Raw genomic sequence first — 20,753 nt, forward strand, 5'->3', positions numbered from 1 at the left:
ATGAAGCTTCATTAGGGCTCAACTAGTGCATAGGCCCCCTTGTTGGCCTTTCGCACAGATGTGTATTTCAACCCCAATTGCATGCACGTTTTGGTGCCTGGCGCTGTCCCGCAGGATCAAACCCATAGAGCATGGAATTAGGTCTTTGAAAGATACCAACTGTGTAAGAAGAGTAGATATTTTCCCAAGAGAAACAGTTCTTCCATTTGAATTCTATACATTTATCTACATATATTTAAAAGATACAAAAGTAATTAGAGCATATTAAATCAATATCTTGCTTATTCATTTTTTCTCCACACTACATATTCTTCTTTGAATTATACTATAATTACAAAAAGCCTTCACCTGGTAGATGTCTGTTATTTTACTTCCACGTCTAATTTTTCGGATTAAGTTTTTCTTTGGTAACTTAGCCATTTGTCAGCATCTGGGTTGAGGGCCTGAATGCCAAGTTTCAACACAGAAAATGGGCCAGTGCCTCAGCTGGTGTAAATTGGTCTAGTTGCATTGAATTCAATGGAGATACTTGACATACACCAGGAGATGATTTGGCCCCAAGGTTGTAATGATTAGGTCATAAACAAAATATGGCATTTATAAAGGAAATGCTAATCTAATGCAATGTTAATGTATTCTATTATAATCAGGAATTCACTTCAGTTATCTTGGAACATGGCTTTAGAAAAAGCCAGCATGTTAAGGGAATAAAATTGAATGAGTGAGCAAATACGTGTCCTGGCAAGAAACAGCACCACGGGGATGGAAAACTTCCTATGTTTGCTTGGTTCGAAGCTAGACTGAGGAGCAGCAAAGTTTAACAGCCTTCAATACTACTAATCCCTCACACACCGAATCCATATGAGCATGGAAATGTACAGACCTGTGTTTAGAAGCCTCAGGAAAGCAAATAATGTAGCAGCACTACCATGTTTCAGCCCAGCAGTTAGTCTCCTGGGGGAAAACAGAGCCCTTTTCTGTCTCTTAAGCCCTTAAAAACTAATGGATTTCCTTCTCGTTAACATCTTCAGACACATTATGGCAACATCCTTTCAATGCTGTAGGCATAATTGATACTGTACTTTCACTCTAAGCCCTTATCCCCACTACTCAGTTACATTCTAGACTGACATTCCTCCTGTTCCTTCTCAGTGGGAAAGTTTGAAGAAAATCCTTTGTTATTTTTTGAGTTTATTGATTGTGAAAAAATCCACCATGGGTTTTTAGCTGTTCAGATGGTTATTGTGCTTTCTTCTCCCTTTCTCCCCTTCCCCATGGAAAAAAGAAAAAGAGTATGATTTGAAACTTCAAACTTGCCTGCTTTACTACATCTGGGTGGAGAGCGGGGAGGGTTGGACAGCGGGGGAAGCTTGAGAAATAAGAGTGAAAAAACTGTATACAGAGCATGGCACACAAGAGCTGTTAGTTACTTATTTTCCTTGTCAATTTAAGAGCCCCATCCTGCAAGGGGTGGAGCCCTGTGGGACTTCAGTGGGAAAAGAGAACACTCAGAATCTCACAGGGGCATAGGTGCTGCCACAACCCTTGGTTTGAAGTGGTTTCCATCGTATACAGGGTTTACAGTTTGATTCAATGGCTCTCGTCACCCCCACTATACAAATTGTTCCAGCACCTCTGCACAGGGGTTCCTCACACTTCACACCAGAAGGCCCCTATGTGCCCACAAAGTGTAGTTTTCACCTGGGACTATCCCTGAATATCCACTCAGACTCTGGAGAGGGGAGAAAAAATAAAAGGAGAGCAATGAGAGAACTGGACTGTGCCCTTGACCTTCGCTCTAATAGATCCCTTTCTTGCCCCAACTAAAGCTTTATGAAATGTGGTTTTGGTTGTGCAGGACTTGTGAAAGTATTTTATGTGGAGTGGAGCTGCCAGTTTGGTTTCCATGGGTTCATGCTCCTATTGCATCCACAAAGTCAAAGTGAAATTCATCCAAAGCTGTTGTTTTCCCTGGCTTCAAGGTGAAACCACTGAGTTTTCATGGTTTCTTTGAACTCCAAAGCCTATTTTAACTCAGGTTCCTTGAAAATTAGATGGATGCTATATTAGTGATTTGACCGATCTGGCATTAGGTTGGCTGCTGCTTCAGTTTCCCAGAAGCCCTTGCTGAATGCTACGGTCACATGATCCGTGAGTTACAAGTCCTATGATTTGAGAGGAGACTCAAGATCTATCTCCCCCATGACAGATCCAAACCAAAACCTGAATGCAAGTCTGTATCTGTGTCTAGAATATATAGAACTGAAGCCCTGGATACGTGTGCTTCCAAATTTGGGGACTCAAAATCCAGATCCAAATTTGAATTCTTCACAAGTTTGGGGTGTGTGGATTTGGCTGTTCTAGAAACATGAACTATGAACTCAGATCCTAACCCAGATCTAGGATTTTAGTTTCAGGCCTATCTTTCCTTCCAGTTTGGCCAAAGATTGTCTGAAAAATCTGCTAGCTCTTGTGAACTTTTTCTCAAACATGGGTTGAGTTCCAGACTTTTAATTAAACCCGAAACCAGTGAGATTTGTTTCATAACAAAAGGTTCACACAGCTTTTCTTCCAACTCCACCACAAGGAAATGCTGCTGGCCAGCAACCTGCTTGTCATGCACTCAGGGATTTGAAAACCAAATCAAGATGTGAGGGGGAATGATCTGACCAGCAGATGCTGCTGTTGAATCCCTAATCTGAAAGGATGGAACAAGTGTCCCATGGACCTGATCGTCCTCTCATTTGCACCAGTTTACATCCGTGTCACTCACTGACATCAATAGAATGACATTTTGTGAGCTCAGCATTGGGCTCATTGTGCGAAATACATATTGAAACTTTGGAAAGTTACAATGTAATTTCTTCTCCTCTGTCTACACACAGTTTTTGTACCAATTTAACTATTGGTTTAGAAACCAATACAGGCACAACCCTTAGCGTAGATGCAATTATTCCGAGATAAAACTGCTTATATTCCCCTTGCTTGTTTAAATGGACACACATAAGTAGTTTTATATTGTTATAACTGTGGGTTCCACTGATTTAACTATATTGGTTTCTAAACCCATACAATTAAATCAGCATAAAAACTGATCATCCCTAAGGTGTCTGTGTCTGTTGTTAGATATAATCCTCACTGGCTTCTGTGGCTGCTTTTGTCATCTATGTTAAATATCTTTGCTTGCAATAGTGTTTCGTATGTTGAGTGGAAGGGAGTCTCTAATGTGCCTTTCTTTAACAGGTTATGCACAACAAGCTGATCGGGAGCTTATTGATTGGCTCCTTCAAAGTAGATTTGGGGACAGTGTATAATCAGCCAGGTAGGAGATGCATTTTCTAACTTCTCTTTTGTTTCATATGTTTTTTCTGCTATTTGTCTTCTTCAGCCACTTGAATCCCTTCTTGGGGCCATCACAGAGCAATTCACCAAGGTCCAGGTTTTCAAAAGAGCTCATCTTCTCTTTAGGCACCAAAATAAATGGCTGGAATTAATATTTTTTAGAGCTCAGCATGCTGCATGCTAAGTGTTGCAAAGTTAGCTGCAGAAAACTAGGTGTTTTTGCAAATCTGGCCCTTATTTAGGTGCTTAAATGGAGTATGAATTCTTGTGAAAAACTGGCATCATTTGTGTATGGTGAGCGCTTGAAAATCTGGTCCCGTGTGTTGTATAAGAGGGGAGATCAGGAAGGGAATGGGGGAGATAGAGAGGAGACTGGAAAAGGGACCACATGGGACGATGAAATGAGAAGAGAAAAACAACAGAGAAGGCCAAAGGAAGAAAGAGACAAAGCAGGATAGAGAGGAAAAGATCCAGCCCATTTGCATCATCACCTCTACAGCTATTAAGCACTTCCTGAAATTTTAAATAAACAGCCCAGGAAGGAATTTTGCTGATTTCCTCCTACCTCACATTTATGACCAGTTCTATGAGTAACAGACTGGAATGGTTCTAGAAAACAAACATCTACACTGCAGTACAGTTTTTATGTATTTAACTTCTCAGCATCCCTGTGAGGAAGGGATATTCTATGTTATAGCTGGGGAGCTGAAACACAGAAGCTATGTCTTCACTGCAAAAAAAACAAAAACAACAACCCTACAGCAGCAAGTCTCAGAGCCTAGGTCTACAGATTCTGGCTTGTGCTACACTGTGAAACACTGGTAACTACTCTCTGGGAATGATTTTATGCATCCACCTTATAGTAGCTCCATCTAGGTTGTATTTCCCTAGTTTGTTTAAGAGAAGGTCATGCAAGACGCTATCAAAAGCCTTACTAAAGTCAAGATATACCACATCTACTGCTTTCCCCCAACCAAAAGGCTTGTTACCATGTCAAAGAAAGCTATTGGGTTGGTTTGACACAATTTGTTCTTGACAAATCTGTGCTGACTGTTATTTATCACATTATAATATTCTAGGTGTTTGCAAACTGATTGCTTAATTATTTGCTCCATTATCTTTCCAGGTACAGATGTTAAGCTGACTGGTCTGTAATTCCCTGGGTTGTCCTTATTTCCCATTTTATAGATGGCCACTATATTTGCCCTTTTCCAGTCTTCTGGAATGTATCCCATCTTCCATGACTTGTATTAGCTTGTATGTTTTACAGGTCATCAGTTTTGTGACAAGTGGGCACTTCTCACAGACCCTGCTGACATTAGGACGGGAGCCAAGGGATACCTGAAGTGTGATATCAGTGTTGCCGGGAAAGGAGACACCATACAAGCCATTCAGAAAGCAAGTGATGCTGAAGAGCAAATTGAAAAGTACTGTAAAATTTTCCTTACTTTGCATCTGTCAAAGAGGAAAGAAAATCCATGAAAAGTCCTTTTCTCCTGTTTATAGAATACATGCCTTGCTTGTCTAATCTGGGCTTGTTTTAACAGACGTCTCTGTATGTGCTGCTTTGATGTGCTGGGGGGGTGGGGGCAGGAGAGTTCTTCTAATTCCACCAAAAAATGAAAGGGAGGGATTATTGTCAGTCCCCTGCCTCTGAGGGAGTTCATTCTCATCTCAGGATACTGCTAACTCCCTGCCTGAATGACTTTACTCTGGAGTCATTTGAAATATTTCTGAACAGCAATTTTTTGCCTGGAGAATGCACCAGATTGCAGCAAACTTGAGGTGTTTTTTTTAAAAAAAAAAAAAACAAAAAACACCAAAAAACCTCAATATGATAGGAAGACATTCTTTATCCTCCTCTTGTGTGTGTGTGTGGGTGTATTCTTTATATACATGTACAAACACCGCCCCCCATTACAAGTTACACACACTGTGTGCCGTGCTGCCCTATCACTATTCTCAATATATTTTACAGGAACAAAGTATAAACATTTCTAGCAAGGGCATTTCATAAACATCTGCCTGCCAAGTAGTGTTGCTGCCTTCTGCAGTTATGGTCACTAGAGAATGCTTTTATTTGGGTGGAAAAACAAATGCACACTCCATGTTCCCCATTTCCATCCCCTGCCTCTGGGACATGGTATTTATCACAAGTTACGCTGTAAAAAATGGTGTGACCCCTTTGTTAAAAAAACTGTCTTGGAATCACTTCATTGTCTAGCTGAGTTTTCATTCTGAGGGAAATGACTTTTTTTTTATTCTTGTAGGAACCTCTTGATCCCCAAAGGATTTCCATCTGAAAGACCATGGGCCAGATTTTATGTGAGAATCTATAAAGCAGAGGGGCTTCCAAAGATGAACTCCAGCATCATGGCTAATGTCACCAAAGCATTCATGGGCGACAGTAAGGACCTTGTGGATCCGTATGTGGTGGTCATGTTTGCAGGTCAAATGGTAAATTGGGACTGTATTGCTCACAAATGTAGGCCTTGCTTCCTGGCAGTTGAGTTACTTGCAAACATTAAAGCTAATGCACTTTTACTTAGCGCAGGTCTACACTTAAAACACTGCATCAGCACAGCTGCAACAATGCAGCTGTGTTGCTGTAGCTCTTTAATGAAGACACTCTAAGCTGAGAGACAGCTTGTCCTGTTGGCTTAGTTAATCCACCTCCATGAGAAATGGTAGCTATGTTTGCTGGAGAGGCTGTCCCATCAACATAGCACTGTCTACACTGACACTTAGATCGGTATAACTACATCACTCAGGGGTGTGGATTATTCACAGCCCTGCGCGATGTAATTATATCAAAGTAATTCTGTACTGTAGACCAGAGCGTAGTGTCTTGAAAAGTAGGATGAGTATGTTCTTTTGTCATCTTTAGTGCCCAAATTGCGCAGGACCTGAGTAAATTGCTGACTTAATACCAGCGGTATAATAGTAGGGAAAATAAAGTGCTGTAGATTCAGATTAATAAAACATGAAGTCATGATGCAGAAAAACTACACACTGTGGTATTATGCTAATGTGATACATCTAATTCGCTTTTACAGTCAAGAAAGGCTAAAATTCCCGAGGTGGCACAAACTAGATTCTAAGGCTGCATCTTTACTAATGAATTTCATAGCTCTCATTCTGTACTCTCTTCTGACGGTAGCTGTGGCGGAAGCTGTACTGCAAACGTAGGGCTCTAGTGGTGCTGCTGTTCTTATTATTGTCCCTACAGATGAGGCCTGTTTGTACTGTAATTTCCACCATTGCTACCACTGGTGGAGATTCACTCATGCTTCATTTGGGCTAGGAAGTTTGCTAGGGCAGACAAGGTCAAAGGGCCTAGGTTCTTACCTTATGTAATCTTTGGGTGAGCTAGAGTTCACTTCACTGCTCTTCTCCAGTGCCTAAAAATACCTGGCTCCCATAGAAAAGTAGCTGGAGACCCACAAGTCATTCTCTAAGGATTTTCAGCCAGGATTGCATAGGGTCAGCCTCCCCACATTCAGGTCCTGAAAGGAACTAAAGAAATGAATTTAATTTAAAAACTTTATAAAATCTTATAAAGAAACAAATAATAATCTAATTTTTACAGCATAACACGGTTATTTTATAATCCATAGACATTATCTTCACAGTTATACATAAATGAAATTAAAATCTGAACAGTTCGGTCCCCACAGAAACATAGTGAGAAGAAACTGAGAGTTCCCAAAAGGTTAGGTTTAGTTCATCTAAGTCTCAGTTAGTCTTTGATCACTAAATCTATATAATCTGCTGAGTCTAAGGGTATGTTTACACTACCTGCCGGATTGTCTTGTTTAGTCTAGATGCAATAAATTGATCCCTGAGTGCTCTCCCATTGACTCCTGTACTCCACTGCCATGAGAGGTGCAGGCGGAGTCGACGGGGGAGCGGCAGCAGTCTACTCACCACACTGAAGTCAATCTAAGTATGTCGACTTCAGCTACGTTATTCACGTAGCTGAAGTTGCGTAACTTAGATCGACCCCCCACACCAAGTGTAGACCAGGCCTAAAACAACATCTTCCCTCCACTTGTTTGTAGGAATCTTCAGTTGGGATCCAGACAGACTCTTCCTCTGCTGAAATCACTGCTAGCCAGTCAGCTAACTCATTAACCAATCACTCAGTTAACTCACAAGTGTATAGATTTAAAGAAAACCCTGTTACAAGAAAATAGAAAACGGTGAATAGCAAAACATAAATGACTCTTTCCCCATTAGTTGGTGAATTGCACTACTTGAGACAATTTAACTAAAACAGTTTGGCTAAAATCAAAGCAACATTCAAAGCACACAATTAAAATAGAATAAATTATTTTTCCCTCCGAGTTTCCTCTTGCTATAATTACCATTGCCCAGGCTGCCCCGTTAGAGGGTTAACAATATCACTAACCTGCTGCAAAATACTTCCAAGTTAGGGACAACAGCCTGCTTCCTGCACCTGGGCTCAGCTTCCCAACTCACCCAGGGGACGTGGCCCTTTGCAAAGCAGCTACCCTGACTGCTCGCCCTCATGGAGTCTGACACCAGCAGCAGGGAACCTATTGGAGCAGACACAAAACTACCACACCCAGTTCCAGAAGCTTCTGGATGTGGAGTGCTTAATCTGCCTAGCAACAATGACCCAGACATAACTCACTCCTACCTCCCCCCAGTGGGTCTCTTGAAGAGATTTCTCCCTGTTAGGCACATGGGTTATCCTTACACCAGTTTTACTTTGGCATAACTTAATTGACTGGCATGGAGTTTGTCTTCATTACACTGGTGTAACTGAGATCAGAATCAGGCTGAACATTTACACCCATATTTTTTTCATTAACTTTTCATATCTGTTCATATGGAGGCTTTTGCAGAACTTCATATTTGTGCATGACCAATGCATTGCAACTGCGAATGAAGCCATTATTGCAGTCTTCTAGCTTCCTAATTTGCACCCATGCTTTCAGTTCACGTGCACAAAGCTGACTTTCTGAATATGTAAAATTTTACACCTGAAAAAAAATGTAGGTGCAAATATCTGACCTATTTGTGGGTTTGTGCGTCTTTGTGTACAGTATGGGTTTTCTGTGGAACAAAATTCTAATTATAGGGGTAGGAATTATCCGGTGGTGTTTATTATCGGATGCGGGGTTTAGGATTAGGGCAGACCTCCCAAGAGTCTCAGGTTTTGCAGAACTGTCCTGTTCTAACCCCAAGATGAAGTGAATACTTCCTGCATTCAGGGCCATCCAGAAAGGGGCAGTCTGCCCTCAGCCTCTTGTTTGAGAGGGCCCCAAACTGAGTGGTATTGCAACCTGGTGCACAGAGTTGCAGCACCACTCAGATTTGGTCCATCCACCCATCTGGAGCAGACAGGCCAGCCCTGAGTGATACTGCATCTTGCTTTAGCCACGTGATATGTCAGGAGGCATGAGTTAGGGCAGATGGATTCAGGACTGCATGGATCCACTGGCTGTTCCTCTGAGAACTTGGAATACAAAAAACAATACTACAGCCAGAAGTTGCAGTAAGGTCGCTGGAATAGCCCTGCTTTCAGTTTCAGGCCTAGGTGGAGGATTCCTGCCCCTTTGGGCCCTCCGTGACATGCCCAGTCACATGGGATCACATAAGGTGACCAGACGAGAGGAAGAAAATATCGGGACACATGGGGGGGCGGGGTCCGCTGGTGGAGCAAAAATAAAAAGCCAAATGCTGCAGACAGAGCGAAATATCGGGACAAATTGCGTCCTGACCAAAGATCGGTTGGGACGTGGGACAAACACCTAAATATCGGGACCTAAATAAATAAGTCAAAATGGGTCACAAGTGATGCATAAGGCCTTGTGCTGGCCTTCTGCACAGGGATAGATTTCACCTGACAGGTGAAAACTGCGCTGATGTACCACTTGTTCCTTAGAACCAAAGTTTTAATTTAAAAGGCCACCTCCATCTGTGCAGTTTTGCATGGGAGAAATATCACTCTGAGTGCACAGAAAGGAACTGAACTGGTACATTGAAGAGTTACACATCGCACTAAACTTTACTAGTTCTGTGTGAGAATTCCAAGGGCAGGTGTGGCCCTTCATTAAACACTTAGGAGAAAACAAAGAAGGAAACTCCCACAGTAGTTATTGCAATGTAGCATTATGCTCGGTGTTAGCACTGACTAAGAGAAAAGCGGAGATGCTTTCACGGTTCAGTAAATATACTAGACTGGAAAACTGTGCTTAAAAATTATTTTTATTTAGACCACATGTTTTCTCTGCAATAGAAGAGATAGGGCTTGCTAGAGGACTTTGTTATACTCAGCATTGTTCTCCAGAATCTGGTCTAGCCTCAAGGTCTAGAGCTGCTGGTCTTTCATTTCAGGGACGAACAACAGTGCAAAAAAACTGTGCTGATCCTGTGTGGCATGAACAGATTGTCTTCAAGGAAATGTTTCCGCCGCTGTGTCGAAGAGTCAAAATCCAGGTGTGGGATGAAGGCAGCATGAATGATGTGGCCTTAGCCACACACTTCATAGACCTGAAAAAAATCTCAAATGAACAAGATGGAGATAAAGGTAAAGAGGAAAAAGTTTGTTATAAAAACTCTTCTCCCTCCCCCCCCACCCGTGAGATAAAATTCACCAGCATGATAATAATGCTAGTTAAGACCCAGTTAAGGGCTCCAAAGGGCTTTAGTGAGGATTAGGCCTTTTGTTGGTTGTATGAAAAATCCTACTTTATAAAGAGCTGAATCTTTTTGTGTGTTTAATGGAATGGTGGTGTCCCCTTTGTTACAAAGACTCCTAAATAGCATCATTTTGATCAGTATCTAAAAGGATTCTTAACCTTTCTGGCAATGTGGCCATGATCTGTTACCATGTGGCATTTTTATTTCAGTTAGGATCAAATGATGTGAATTCAGGGCTAATGCCAAAGTCACTTGCATTGCCAGGCAAACAAGTATGTATCACTTTTCAGGGGCAGACCAGTCTTCTATTTTTGATCTACTCAATGGCAACTATTTGTTCCTAGTTACTCAAAAAAAGAAAAATAAGCCATTTTAAAGTGCAATAGAGCTAAATCCTCTCCCCAGCTCCCAGTCCAAGTAACAGGATGGCATTGGAACGCCTGGTCCAAGGATAGGGATCTTCCCCCCACATCCCAATCTCAATCTGCAGAGCATGAAGGGAGCCACTCCAGGGCTCTGGCGCCTCTCCTGTTCCATAGAGGTTATTGCTGGAGGAGACTCATTGTGGCAGATAGTCTGTTTCATGCTGCACCACCCCAGTCCCTAGGAGACAGTACATAGGTTTCCCCTGTGGAGCAGTGCTCTGTACCGTATTGGGGTATGTACATGACTACAGCCTCCCCAAATCCCATTCTGCAGCTGGAGGGACACCAGCACCCATAGAAGTGGGGCCAGATTGAGCTCCTTTATGAGTAAAACTCTCAGAGAACAGAGTTCTGCAAACAATGTGTGAGAGAGTGAGAGCTTGTAATGCAAATGTTGTAAAATATGCATCATCTCCAGGGTTCTTGCCTACCTTTGGACCAGCTTGGATCAATCTCTATGGCTCACCTAGGAACTACTCCCTAATGGACGACCACCAGGAGCTCAATGAAGGTTTTGGGGAAGGCGTCTCCTTTAGAGGTCGCCTCCTAATTGAAATTGCAGTGGAGATACTTTCAGGGGGAGCGCAAGAGTCTAAATTTTCAAAGATCATCAAAGAGATAAAGTTACCTTCCAAAGATAAAGACTCCAAAGCATCTAAAGGAAAAGAGAAAACAGACAAAGCAGTGGATGGGAAATCATCTTCTCCTTCAGACAAGGCAAACTCCACCGAGGCGGAAGTTGAGCCCTTTGATGTGCCCGCTGAGGTTAGTTTAAAATTTAGAGATTGTTTGATGCTTGGTTCAATGTATGTAGCTAATTGACAAACTAAGGTCCCAGTCATGCAGTCAGGTCTGTAACCTGGATGCAGTGGAGTTCATGCGCTCACATCCAGTTACAGGGTTTGCCATGCAAATGGATCATAAATTTATATATGTCATTAATATCATTTACTGAATAGGACGAAAATCATTATTTACTATAGGTACGATACAAGCACCTGCATATAGGCTTTGCACACATATAGGAAGAATCAGTCCCATATCTTCCTATTGTGGGGTTTCTTGCACCTTCTTCTCAGGCATCTGGTGCTAGCAACTGTCAGAGACAGAATGCTGGACTTTTTGGACTATGGGTCTGAGCCAATATAGCAATTCCCATGTTCCTAAGTGCTAGACCTGAAGTGTTCATCATCTAATGTTGAGTAGCTTTATTTAAGCACCCACTTTTAGTTTTGGGGGGTCATAATAGGACACACACATTTAAAAATTAGGTTCCTCATTCTCTCTTGAAAATAAACTGTTTCCGAAACAGTGGGTAGACACCAGCAGTGGCTTTACTGTGCATTCATGGGTTCAAGTGCACCCACAGAAATAATGAAACCAAGGGTGCAAAAACACTGAATGTTTTTGATACACTATTGATAGGTGTGTGTGGCTTCATGTTAATCATATTTGGGTATAGATCCCAAGAGCAGAATTGCATTGATAAATGTACATTTTCACAGGCAAATATACACTTCTTCTGGCCCAGTGCAGAGGGGAGGCCCATGGGCGAGAGTGAATTCTGCCCCACACTCACCCTGCAGCAGCAGCTCCTGTCTCAGAGCTGGGGGGCTGAGCCTGGATCCCCACTCTGGGCATTGTGCACGGGATTGCAGCACCACTCATGATGATGGAGGGACAGCCAGGTCAAACCAGAGTGGCATTGCAATCCTGTGTGCCAGGTTGCAATGCTCAGAGCAGGGAGTTGGGCTGGACCCACAGGACAGGAACTTCTGTTCCAGGGTTAGGATAGGGCAGACTTACTCTCCAACCATCCCCTTACCTGTGGCTTCTCCTCCACACCAGGCTGGGATTAGGGTTGTGGTGCTGGGGCAGAGCAAGCTGCTGTTGGTAGCTGGCACCCCCTCAGCAATTTATTGAAGTGCACTCATTGAATTGGGAGTCTCCATCCACCCCTGGTGAGTACCTTTAATGGGCATCTGAGCATGGTTGACAAAAGGCTCTGCTGTGTTAGTGTGATATGAAGGAGTAGAACCTAGCCTCTCTCAGGTCTATGACCATCAGCATTTCCTTTCTTTAGGAACCTCTCTCTTTATGGTCATTCAGGATGGAGAATGCAGCTTGCAGACTGCCACCACAGTAGTGAGGGCCACCTTCCCTGAACTAGGGCCAAATTGTATGCTGGGGTAAATGGATATCACTCCATTGCCTTCAGTAGAATATCACCTATTTACACCAGCAGAGAATTTGGCTCACAGTCATTAAGGCCACTAGCCTCTCCTCCTTTAACTCCCTCCTTGAGACCCACTTCTGCTGCAATACCTACAAGAAACTGGCAACTAATAATATCTAGGTACAGAGCCAGCAGGGGTAGTTGGGATTGATAGACACTGGGTCTGATTGTTTCTTTTATTTATGATAATCAGTAGTAGCACCATTTAAGTCACTAGTGTGAAACTGGTGGAAATATGAGAAGCAGCAGCCCAACTGCATGTTTTTCTCTCTCTCTTATCCTTCATGTAGCTTCTGTTCTGGAATTGCGAGTGTACCACCGACAGATCCTAATCGTCAGGATCAAACCTGCAGCCTCTGGAGCTTAGTGCATGAGCCTCTACCACATGAACTAAAAGCCAAGTGGCTGTTAGCTAAGGCTGTAGTGCAGACTCATTTTATCTCTCTCTCCCTTTAAGTGTCCCGGTGCCACTAGATGGAACAGAACACCACACCCAGCAGGTGTATGGGTTACATGAGCTCTTTGGACCAGGGATCATAACTTATTATGGGCAAGATCTTCAGCTGCTGTAAATTGATGTAGCTCCATTAACTTCAAATTGAATTAGGCTGATTTACATTAGCTGGGGCTCAGTCCCTTTCTGTTTTAAAAGGGTCTAGCGTAATGTGAGAGGAAGGGGGGTCCAGTGGTTACAGCTCTAGAGTGGACTTGGAACCCCAGGTTCAATTTTCTGCTTTACCACGGTGACCTTGGGCAAGTCATTTAGGTCAGGTCCTCAAAGGCTTCTAACTCCCATTGATTTTAATGGGAGTTAGGAACTTAAATACCTTTGAGTGTCTGTAACTCAGTTCTCCATCTGTTAATGAGGGTAATGGGGTGTTCTGAGGATAAATACACTAAAGATTCTGAAGTGCTCAGATAAAGTAATAGGGACTATAGAAGTATCTCACGTAGATAAATAGACACTACTGTAATGCCATTTAATAGTAACAATAAGGATTTTTTACAGTCAAGATAATTGTTAGCAACTGGTGTCTGACTCTCAAATTCAGAATGAATAAAATGCAATAACATCTCCATACTGTTTGATAGTCTTTCCTTGTTGACATTCAAATATATTTCCTGCTGCTGTAGACAGAATCATTATGTTACAGACATGTAAAAGGGAAGTCAAGAATGCTGGAGATTACAAATAAATGGAAAAGTGATAAAATGTGCAACATGTTTGAGGTCTCTCTGCAGATTGGGGTAAATCATTGTCTCTCATAACCTGACATTACTGACTGAGCACCAACACCAAGAACATAATGAGCGTTCAAAATGTATTACTTTTGTAAATGGAAATAGAAGAGTGTGGCACAGATTCTGAATCCTGGTTTCACTCATTGCCATATGCTTCATGGTAATGTTAAAAAAAAATATGCAACAGGGAAATGAAAACTGAAATTCAGCTTAGAGTTATCCCCTGCAGCAGTACACTGCATACTTATTTCAAGACATATATACATTGGGCTATACCAAGAGCAGTTTGTTCCTTTGAGAAAGGCAGGCAAACAAGTATTAAAATACACATGGTTTCTTTCGTTCATTGCCCCATTACGCAGTCTTTTAGGAGACTCCCTGGGCCAACTTGTGCTCGGATTTATACTCAGTAAATCAGCATTCCCACAGTGAAAGAAAATATCAGAGAACCATACACACTAACACTGTGCTTACAGCCTTTGAACAACTAAAAGTGTACTGGGGTCTGATCCGAAGCCCACTGAATGAGAAGACTCCCATGGATTGCAATGGGCTTTGGACTGGGGCTCTGATACTGCGAGGTGCTGAGTGCTTCCTGAGAAGATGCTGAGCACCTTCAAATCTCATTGACTTGAGAATGCTCAGTATCTCCCAAGCTAATATCATTCTAGGGTACATACCAGGAGTGTTGGATGTAAGATGAGGGAGATAATTGTCCTGCTCTACTCAGCACTGGTGAGGTCTCAGCTAGGCACCACACCTAGAAAGGATGCAGACAAATTGGAGAGAGCGACCAGAAGAGAACCATAAAAATAATAAAAGGTTTAGAAAACCTGACCTGTGAGGAAAGTTTAAAAAAACTGGGTATGTTTAGTCTTGGGAAAAGAAGGCAGAGGCAGAACCTGATAAGTCTTCAGATATGTTGAGGGCTGTCATAAAGAGGACAATGATCAATTATTATCATGCCGACAGAAGTTAGGACAAGATGTAATGGGCTTAATCTGCAGTAAGGGTCATTTAGGTTAGATATAGGGAAAAAATGTGTAACTATAAAGACAGTTAAACAATGGAATAGGTTTCCAAGGGAGGCTGTGGAATCCTCATCACTGGAAGTTTAAGAATAACTTGGAAAAACACCTGTCACTGATGGTTTGAGAGGTTTATTTGGGCCTGCTACAGCAAAGGGGGCTGGACTAGATGGCTTTTCTTGAGATCCCTTCCAGCCCTACATTCTATGATTTTATGAAGTGACTCTGAGGAGCCACAAGGGGGCAGCACAGATGTGAAAACTCTAAGTGGGAATTCATTAGAATGTTACATACTGTAGTCGAACTACATCATTGCTCTGTGGAAGTTATATTGCCACAATAAGCTTAATATGATTTATTTCAAGAGAGTGAAATTTCACTGTTGTACTGAAACAAAAATAGATAATTTGTATGATTATATGACAGTAAATGAATGTGCTGAAACCATTCATAGAGACTTCTGTGCAGTGCTTTATTTGTAATGAAAGAGGTGCTGGGGATCAAGCAATTAGATGCCAAGGCTCAAGCAATTTTTTTTATTTTCATAACTGATGTGACAAGTCCAGAGGCACTGGGGCTCAGCCCTGGCAAGTCTTGGCATCAGTTAAGCGCTGCTTCTGTATACTAAGAAAACAATAAAACGTAAAACCAATGTCATTTCCCCCCCCACAGATCCACAAAGAGGACTCTGAAGAATTCCTTCTCTTTGGGGCATTTTTTGAAGCCACGATGATTGACAGGAAGGTTGGAGATAAGCCAATAAGCTTTGAAGTTTCTGTTGGTAAGGATGTATAAAATGCTTCTCCAGTGAAGGAGTTAAGTCTCAGTGCATCAAGCTGACTGTTATTGAAGGGGCTGACTGCAGAGAAATACCTATAAATTTCAATTAATCTCTGAACGTCATGGCACTGGCGTTTCCTTCCACTTAATCTGGAAGCTCTGAGTCTTTGTTTTCAGTCACAGTTGGATTTCATAGGTCCAAATCTTCTCATCTAGTGCCATCTAGCATAGTACACTGTGTCTTGGGTATCTCTGTGAGAGTGATGAATCACAAGGACTATTCTTCCCAACCTGCAGATTGCTTTCCAGCAGCTACTGCAGCTCCCATGGCTCTAATGGATCCTTTCTGCAGGGGATCTGGCCCAATCCTACTGACACCCTGGCCCTTCCTGCATGCTTGTGTAGAGGAGATCAGTGCAGATCTAAGAATTTCCTCTAAGAAGCCTGGCTAAATCCTGCCCTCTACTGGTTCTGCTGCACAAGGGCTCCTCTGCAGCTGTTGTGGCGGGGCCAGGATTTGCCCTAAGTGCAGCATAAAAAGAAAATGAAAGATCTTTTTATAAATGTTAGCTGAACATTTCCAAACCTCAGAAAGATCAGTTCCAGGTGAAAGCCTGGATTGAACCTGATTTTGCCTGAAGGACTTTGCCCATCCTTTCTTGGTTTACCTGTCGAATGAGGTCTCTGTGCACAGTGACAGTCCCATATTTTCCTTATGTTCGCTCATGTATCTGGACATGTGTTCCTTCTGAAGAATGTGAGTGCAGGGAGTGACCTCATAGGCAAACAAAGCAATGTGTAATATTGACTTATGCTGACATTCAGTGGGAAAATAAACCAAAATTAACAGCAAGCTCATTCGTGTACTTGTGCAATAAAGGCCAAAGATCAGTTTGCATTAGGAATTAAAACTGGCAGTAAGTCTGGATCTGAAAACTGGTTCTGGCACCCTCCAGCTTTGTGCGTGTTTGGAATTGGGATCCAAATGTGGCTAATAGCCATTGGGCTGAGCCAAAATCTAGGTGAGAACATTGTGGGGTCTGAGATTCAAAACCCCAATTTCAGCCTCAAGCCCATCCCTAATTAATATTGTAATAGCCAGGTTGATACATACCCTCCTCATGTCAACTGACAACTGCCCTCCCTTTCTATAGGTATGACAATATTGTTAGATGAAATTTGTGCATCATGAGTGCAACATGTTCCCCACAGCACTGCTGTTAGTAAGGCCACTTCTGAACCTATACAATGCTAAATTAGCTTGAATGAAAACAGGCTTCAACACATCTGAAAACAGCTTTTGTAATTATGATCCATGTGTTGCAAAGAGCAGATACAATCACCACTGAAATTTCATACACACACTGGGAACTGGGGTTACAACTCTGTACTATCCACTCCAAAAATTCAGGCACCTCTTAGAATTTCATTAGCTAACGTCGGTTTCATATTATCTCTGTGGGCCAGCTACTAGAGGGCAGCATCACCCATTCAAAGGCAGCACATTGCTATACTTCGTACACCAGTCCTATATTACCATTTAACAGAAGTAACCAGCTTAGCCTTATTAATCTTGCTGGGGTGGAGCCTAGACAGATAATGTGGCTAACCCTTGCTGCCATAACCAATAGACAACAGAGCATTGCCAGAATAGTCAGCTAAGTAAAAGGTGGGGGCAGAGGGGTTCAGTTGGAATCACTTTGGGTTTTTTTGTACACGGGGTTTGTCTGCTTTGTGCTTCACTCCAGAAATTCTACAAAATAATTCTCTGGCTCTAACTTTGTAATGAAATCTGTAAAAATATCTCAAACTTTGCAGGGCTTTTAACTAAATCCATACCAGCTGGATCCCAGACATTCACCAGTCTCTGCACTCATTATCAGGACATGCTCCCTCCGATCCCTGAATTTGCAAGAGACTAATGTTTCCATTTAACAGTCTCTTGGACAACACAGATGTCTGTTGTGAGCACATAAGGCTTCACACTGTAAAACTATTGCAAGAGGACACAATCCAGCTCCTGCTGTATATGGACCATCATACAGTGGTTAAACCAGTGGTTCTCAAACTGTAGACTAGGGATTACTGGAAACAGATTACCCAGACAGCTGATCTGTGGAGACCTGGCAGGTCACTTGGTGCTTCCAGGCTCTTCACTGCAAAGAAAAGCTCCTGTAAAGACAGCTAGAAAAAAGGAGCAGGAGTTAGCTTAGGTATCTCTACTAGGGGCAGTTCCTGCACAAGAGTAGGAAATAAGGAAATGGGAGCTGCCCTAAAGGACTGCAACAATTAAATATATCTACATTCCTATGTCACTTTTTAAAAATAGGCTAATACAATTTTGGGGTGCATTAACAATAAAACAAAGAAGAGCAGTTCACTCAGGTTTATCACCCTATCTCCTACGTAGCCTGATTCTATCCCCTGCCCTTATAACCTTGTTTTGTATCTCTAGGTAACTTTGGAAATGTTATTGATGGAGAATCACCAGAAATTGGTAGTAAAAAGAAGGGACATGAGGGAGAAGAGGAAGAAAGTGCCCCATTACTGCACGAAGGGGACGGTAAAGCATCACATGACATTCCAGTACCAATGATATCCACCACTCACCCTGAGAAGCCGCTCCTCACAGAAGGAAATCGGTAAAATGTTTGAACTTCATGACCTTAATGTGTAGCTTTCTGGCTTTTGCCCTGTAACACTAGGATGTAGGTTTTTTTATTTAACAATTGCTAACAGCACTGAACAGCCTATTGTAGAATGTGCTAAAACATAATTGGCCAGTGTAAATCAGGAAAGCCCTATTCAAGTCAATGGATCTGCTTTGGGTTACACCAGCTAAGGATCTTGGATCAAATGTGCATTGTCCTTAGAACTTTTGGTGCCTTTAACAAGACTATATTACAATGCCACATGATAGAGTCAGAGAAGGGAGAGTAGCTTTTTCAATTCAGTTCAGTACAAATTTAGGGCCAGAGTCCAATACCCTTAATGACAGTGATTAGTACTTTACTCTGTAAGTAGCTCCGCTGAAATCAGTGAGACTACATGAAGAGCAGGTATTATTCAAGTGGACAAGGGTATCAGAATCTGGTCCTGATTTTGCAGATAATCAGATTTCCAAAACGTTTCAAGATCTAGAAAATAAGATTTAAATAACAAATAATAGCACAGATGGTGGGGGGTGGAGAACAGAAGAACAGACCATGGAGAAAAGATGGAGAGTTGATGGAGCAAAAAAATACAAAACGAAGTTTGCAGATGGACTTGTTAATGTACAGAGGTGATTTTCTCTCACACTCACACATTTCATTTCATGTCAAACATATCAATAAAACACAGTAGTTGATAGAACTATTCCTGACATTATTGAGTGCCAAGCAGAGGAAGTTCTATAATACAGGAGGCCCAGAACTTGACAGTAGCTCTTCCTGTAGGCTTCAAGGCACTGCCAGCAGGAGTTATAGACATAGGGACCATCTGGGAATTTTGGATCTGGATCTCTGTTCTGATTTCTGAACCTGACAGGAATTCAGGTTTAAATAGCTGCAGTAAAAGAATGAAACACTCTTCAAAGCTGCAATTCCATTTTTAGCTTACTCAGATATTTATAAAGCTTTCTCTCATTAAGGATCCATTTCCCTCTAATTTGTGTAGATATACATTGTTTTTTATTTATTTTTCTCTTCTCATGGTGTCTGCAGCCACTTGAACAGCTAGGGCCATCAGACAGCAGGAATATCATTGGTAATTGTAATCACTGTCACTGAAAGGATATTCCTAATAATAATCAGTACTACAGTGGGACATTCAATATGTCAAAAAAATATTGTGCTAACACCCATAAATTAACAGTAAAAATAGAAACAAAAAATCCAATTTGGCATTTCACACTGCTAACAGATTAACAAAAGTATAGAAAACGGCTTTCCCAACCAGTCATATGCAACTTCTCCCACCCGTGCAAAAGGCATTAGTAAATTGCCGGGTATTTTTCATATTTAATATAACAATGTATAACAAGGACAAACTAGCCATGAAAATATGACTCTGTTCAACTCCTCATAGCGAAATTAATGATAGGATGTCATGTCTCATTCTTATAAGAGTACAGTGTTCTCTGTCACAATAAGGCCAAATCATCCCCTCTACAAATACAAAAACAAAACAATACCAGTGACCCTTGAAAGGGTCAAGAAGCTCTGGGAATCATAATTCAATGAGTTCCCATCATATAATTCCCTGGGGGATGAGTGTATGGATGGATTTTCTCTTTTCCCCAATAGTGTGGGCCAGTGCGGCCTTTTGTGACGTTATGTTGAAATGTTCCCAGTTCATAGGATGTTGCTAAAGATAAGGGTGCAATAAAACCCACTTTAGTTTTCAGGTGCAAGTCTCTAGGTCAGTTACATTTAGTAGCAAACCACTAGGTGACACTCTGAATGATAAAACCCAACTTTATTAAAAAGAAAAGTGATTAGTTAAGCAAACAGGTATGCAATTACTACTTACACAAATGCTACTCTTATACTCACACTCAGAGATGAAATGGTGTATCAATGGGTGGCCAGTCCATTGACAGAGTGAAGTAGACCCATTGTGACAAAGTTTCTCCTTTACCTTGGTGGGTCCTGCGCTTATTGGCAGATCTGCTCACCTCAGTGATCTTCCCAACAGACTGGGTCAACTCCTCCTGTGTCTGATCAGGAGTTGGGAGGTTTGGGGGGAACCCAGGCTCACCCTCTACTCTGGGTTCCAGCCCAGGGCCCTGTGGATTGCAGCTATCTATAGTACCTCCTGTAACAGCTGCATGACAGCTACAACTCACTGGGCTACTTCCCCATGGCCTCCTCCAAACCCCTTCTTTATCCTCACCACAGGACCTTCCTCCTGGTGTCTGATAACGCTTATACCCTTAGTCCTCCAGCAGCACACCCTCTCTCTCTCAGCTCCTTGTGCCTCTTGCTCCCAGATCCTCACACGGACTTCCTCTCCTCCAGCTCTCCCCCTCAACTCCTGACTGGAGTG

General features: G+C 42.1%; 1 protein-coding gene across 2 annotated transcripts in view; it reads left to right on the forward strand.

Moving 5' to 3' along the window:
• Positions 1-20,753, forward strand: part of FER1L6 (fer-1 like family member 6) — a 156,372-nt gene that overhangs the window by 61,223 nt on the left and 74,396 nt on the right. For both annotated transcript variants that reach the window (XM_032803511.1, XM_032803510.1), the window contains exons 7-13: positions 3,244-3,322; positions 4,613-4,769; positions 5,613-5,799; positions 9,709-9,901; positions 10,858-11,204; positions 15,618-15,726; positions 18,181-18,367. In XM_032803511.1, the coding sequence (XP_032659402.1) occupies positions 3,244-3,322; positions 4,613-4,769; positions 5,613-5,799; positions 9,709-9,901; positions 10,858-11,204; positions 15,618-15,726; positions 18,181-18,367 (1,259 nt within the window). The remainder of the gene's footprint in view (positions 1-3,243; positions 3,323-4,612; positions 4,770-5,612; positions 5,800-9,708; positions 9,902-10,857; positions 11,205-15,617; positions 15,727-18,180; positions 18,368-20,753) is intronic.

This window comes from Chelonoidis abingdonii, chromosome 2, assembly GCF_003597395.2.
Source record: "Chelonoidis abingdonii isolate Lonesome George chromosome 2, CheloAbing_2.0, whole genome shotgun sequence".
NCBI classification, from domain to species: domain Eukaryota; kingdom Metazoa; phylum Chordata; order Testudines; family Testudinidae; genus Chelonoidis; species Chelonoidis abingdonii.